At 56.7% G+C, this 4,758-nt stretch overlaps 1 protein-coding gene across 1 annotated transcript; it reads right to left on the reverse strand.

The window, feature by feature from the left end:
* Positions 1 to 2,941: 2,941 nt before the first annotated feature.
* LOC109860079 lies at positions 2,942 to 3,628 on the reverse strand. The gene has a single exon (XM_020438934.1). The coding sequence runs from the start codon at positions 3,626 to 3,628 to the stop codon at positions 2,942 to 2,944; it is 687 nt and encodes a 228-aa protein (XP_020294523.1).
* Positions 3,629 to 4,758: the final 1,130 nt, after the last annotated feature.

Genomic DNA, 4,758 nt, shown 5'->3' on the forward strand with positions numbered 1-4,758 from the left:
ATGAGAGAGGTATACCCACTAAAACCTCCAAGGTGTGTCTACCTAGCTCGTTTGAGGGAAGGATTCGGAACCCCTGGTAAAGACTCTGCCGGGACCTTCCCTCGGGCTAATTCGCTACTTTGAAAGAAAAATTTGTAATGTTCTTCTCTCGGGCTGCGCCCTTTGTTGACGACGTGGCGGGACACACGCCGTTACGTCGTCTTTACTCGGGACCGCGTGCAGGACAGGCCGATAAGCCTGCGCTTGTCCCGCAGGCAACCGCGGCACTGACCCTGCCTACCCGTGGGTCTATCGCACCGCCGAAGACGGACTCCCGAGGGGTCCAAACAGAGAAGGAAGCAATCGAGCCCCTAGGAGAAGACGCCCTTCTAGACCTCCCGGAAAAAAGGTGCGTCCGTTTATTGGCGGACAAAATCGGGGAGGCAATAGAGGAGCGAATCCTCTCTCTGATCAGGAGAGAGCTCGTCCCTCAATCCTCGGGCGCACCTGCCGCCGAACTCGCCCCGACTACCTGGGCGACGGTGATAGAGCGCAGGGCGCGAAAAAGGGAGAAGAAAGCTCCTCCCCCCCAAACAGAAACGTCGCCCTTCCGCGGTTCCCGTGGGCGTGAGTTAGCGCTCCGAGAAGGCGGAAAGGGCCAGGCTCGGCAGGCTCTCCAGTGGGGCTGACGTCCTCCTTACCGTGGGGAAGAGCGGCAGTTACGCCGAAGCCATGAAGAAGGCGGCGGCCGCCGTCGATTTGAAGGAGGTCGGGATTTCCGGCCTCCGGATAAAGAGGGCGGCCAACGGAGGTATGCTCCTCCAGGTACCCGGGCCTGGAGAAGCGGAGAAGGCCGAAGCCCTCGTTGAGAGGACGTCAAAAGTGTTCGAGGGCGAGGAGGGAGTTAAATTCACCCGTCCCGTCAAGCACGCGGAAGTTCGCGTGCGAAACGTGATGCCCCCCTCTCAGCGGAGGACATTGCCGTCGCTTTAGCGGCGGCAGATAATTGCCAGCCCAGTGAGGTTTGCACTGGGCTGGGTCGCTCCTCCCCCGTCGGGTACGGGACTCTGAGGGCGGCCCGGCGGGTCGTGGGGGCAAAGAGGATAGAGGTAGAGTAATTTAGCTTTTTCGTCGAGGCACTGGTGGCGCGGCAAATGCAGTGCTACTGGTGCCTGGAGAACGGCCATGTGGCACGCAAGTGTTCCGGGGTAGACCGGAGCACGGCGTGCTACCGCTGCGGGGAGGACGGCCACCTCGTCATTACGTGCAAGGCTGCCCCCAAGTGCATTTTGTGTGCAAGCCGGGGGCAGCCAGCGAACCATCGGATGGGCGGCGCAAGTTGCGCCCCCATCCCCAAAAGGAACATCGCCACCAGGCGGGGCGCCGGAGTTCCGGCGCCTTTGCTGCCACCCGGTGGCAAGAAAGGTGTGAAGGGGACGAGGTCTGTCCCCTCCCCGAAAAAGAGGAGGAAGCGGCGGGCCCAAAGTGCCGGGACCGGCGGGGACTCCTCCGGTTGGGAGGAGGATGGAGAGGGGGTTCCGGGGTCCTCTCCCCGGAGGAGGGCTTGGCTCGGTTGTGGCCGGAGGAGGGCAAGAGGCAAAAGGATGTTCCTTTCCCGGACACAGTTGGTGCCACTTTCTGCCAGAATTCTGATCCTCCTCTAGTCTGCCCCAGAGGCCACTACGAGGGTGTCATCCACGTAGCAGATGTTGTACCGCTACGGCGGTACCGGATTCTTTTTACAGGATTTTCCGTTTGGATTCGGGGAGAAGTAACTCCGCCTTCGTTTAATAGTTAAACTAACTTTATTTGACGATTTACAGCTTAGCTTCTTACAACTAGCACGACGACTCGGCGGTAGTCTTCGAATTTCTGCCCTCAACTCTGTCACATCACTTCTTATATCACCGAATTGAGAGCATCACCTTGTCTTATCATAAACAACGTTGCGCGAGTTGATCGCGCAACTCGCTCATCCTTGCTTAATCAGCTCTCGGAGACGGATCTGCCGTCTTTGCTGATCAAGCAACACTCTCTTTTTACAATACATTTAACTATGTCTCAATCAACCATACGTGATTATCTTATGCTTTAACTTCCTAATTTCCACGTATGCGACCTTATACTAATTACACCTTTTTTTACAAACTTCCTAACACGACTATTATCTTACTATACTTGATTTCCCAACACAGATGACACCCAGGCCTCTGGGCAGAGCGGCCTGAATCACCGTGTTGTATCCGAGGTTCCACAGCAGCGGGCTTAACACTGACTCCCATGGAACCCCGCTGCACATTTCCCTCCTTTGCGGTGATCCGTACCGGCCGGTATATCTTATTTCCTTGCTGCGGAAATAGTCCCCGAGGACTCTTCTCAGATAGGGTGGGACACCATGGCAAGTAAGCGTCCACCCTATACTGTCCCAGGGAAGGGAGTTGAAAGCGTTGGAGATATCCAACGACACTGCCAACGCCCTTCCCCCCTGCTTGACCGACGCGTCCGTGAGAGACTTGAGGCGGAAGATTGTCTACCGTCGATCTCGCGTCTGTTCTGGGAGAACCCCAAGTCACCGACTTGGAGTTAATGTCTTCTAGAACCAATATCGGACGAGCTGAGTATCGCCAGACAATCCGACTCAGCTTGTCTACAGACGCCTCAAACTCTCACAAGGGCTCTGTTGACGAGAAATAGACCCCCACAACCACAAGTTCCCTCCATTAAAGCACCACGATTCCTCTGCCACTCTCCAATGGAGAGAGGACAGAGGATTCTACGTTGTTTCCATTCCGGAAAAACGTCGCAACCAAGCCGTCCTCTGACCCCGACCACGACGGGTGGTCGGGGACTTTGTAGGGCTCGGCTACGACCGCTACGACCTCGTTCAACTTCGCGAGGCTTTGAACCATAAGGTCTTCGGCCCTGCGGGAGTAGTTGAGGTTGCCTTGAAAGAGGACCGCTATTATTGCGTTAGTGGCATTTCCATCTCTATCGCCTTCTCCAGGGCACCACTAACAGAGAGTTGATTAGCCTCCTCCGCTGTCGTCGACACTCCTGAGACGGCAGCGGGAGCCTCCTGGGGAGCGGATTGTGATCCGCTCTTATTTGCGGTCTTTTGCGCCTTTTGCTTCTGCTTTCGAGGGATCGGGGCGCAGTTCTTGCCTCTCAGACGGTGGGCTGATGAGCGACTAAGATCGGCGCACAGCGGGCACTTCAGCGCCGATTTGTACTCTGCGACGCGGTGATCGCGGTTGCCGCATCGGTAACATCGGCCCCTCCTGTCTTCCTCCGGCGCGGTGTAGGTGCACATCGCCACGACGTGCCCGCGCCGGAGACATCGGTGGCACTGCATGGGCCTGCGCTCCAATACCTTGACTGGGGCGCGCACCCATTCTATCCGCAGGGCGCCGGCGTCCGCAATCTTCTTGGCTGCAGATACCGGACATTGTATCCAGGCGGTGAGTAGCCCACTGGGAGAAGCGCGAGCTCGGCCGACTTTAACATCCGTCGACCGACAATTTCCAGTGGCTACCACCGCCTCCTTAATTTCTTCCGGGGTACCGAAGTCGTCGAGGCCTTTGACTCGCAGCTCAGCGGTTTTTACTGGCCTCGCGACCCGTATCCCGAATTCCGCAGCCAGAGCGGACATTGCGGCGCAGAGCCGGTCTGCCTTGGCTTTGTTGTCTTTTCCGGAGATTTTGATAATGAGACCCCCCGGTTATGGACCTCTTTGGCCAGACTTCCTTTCTTCGGTAATACCGAAGTCCGATAACTTTAGTCTCTGCTTTATTAGGGTCATCACCTCCCCCACTTTCGCGTTGGAACCGATGAGGGAAGTTAGCGTGATGGCCGCAGACCGAGGGAGTTTGCCCACCTTCGGTTGGGCAAGGCGTTGTTTCGGTTTGACTTCAGGCGCAGTCGGCTTGTTCTTGTCCGCAGAGGAAGTAGCAGGTGCTGGGACTATAGGGCCCTGTGCTTCCTTCCTCTTCTGTCTTCTTTCTACCAAGGCTCGTTTGGTGAGGCTGGGGGAGAGGGTTGTTTGCGGAACTGGTTAGATAGGCCCGATTGGTACGGCACTAAGGCGCGTATTTCTCTGGTGTCTCCAGCGGGTTCCCTGTCGCCTTTCTGCACCCTTTCTATAACCTTCTTCTGTTTTTTCCTCTTCTTTTTCTTCTTCCCTTTAGAGGAAGAAGAGTTTTTACTCGGGGAGGCACTCGCTGCAGAGGGTTTTTGTCCCCACTTTTTTCGCAATGTCTTCTCTGTTCTTTTCTCGGTGGAGGGCTTTAAGGCCACCCACCCCGTTGGAGCCCAGTGATGGGCAAGAGAGTCGGTGATAGAGCTGCTCTCAAAATATTGAGATTTGGCTCCTCATCGCGTCCATCACGCGACTCTCCAAGTCCCGGAGGGACTCTGGCCCCTCGTTCCCCTCTCCGGCGGAGACAAATGGCCTTGTGACGCGGGTTCCTCCGACCGCTCGCTCCGTGAGAGGTCCGTGCCAGGGTTCCCTCTGGCAGACGAGGGGGCAGCCTCTACGTGAAGACCCTCCTCCGACGCCGATGACGGAGGCGGCTCGTGACTCTTCCACATCCATCCGCGACGAGGTGGTCCGAAGCAATGGAGGCGGAGCCGGGTAATCAACTGGTCGGTTGGTTTATTTCGGCTCTTTTCCTGCTTGAGCTTGGCCATTTTGAGGAACATGAGCTCCTTCCTCATGTCTCTCAGCTCCTCGTGGAGTGCGTCTATTTCGATATTGAGGCGCCGATTTTCTTTTTCTGTTGG

Source organism: Pseudomyrmex gracilis, unplaced genomic scaffold, assembly GCF_002006095.1.
Source record: "Pseudomyrmex gracilis isolate BER0280 unplaced genomic scaffold, ASM200609v1 scaffold_325, whole genome shotgun sequence".
In the NCBI taxonomy this organism is placed as follows: Eukaryota; Metazoa; Arthropoda; class Insecta; order Hymenoptera; family Formicidae; genus Pseudomyrmex; species Pseudomyrmex gracilis.

Excerpts from the sequence above, each read along its gene's own strand:
- LOC109860079 (XM_020438934.1), bottom strand. The coding sequence starts at position 3,628 with ATGTCCGCTCTGGCTGCGGAATTCGGGATACGGGTCGCGAGGCCAGTA.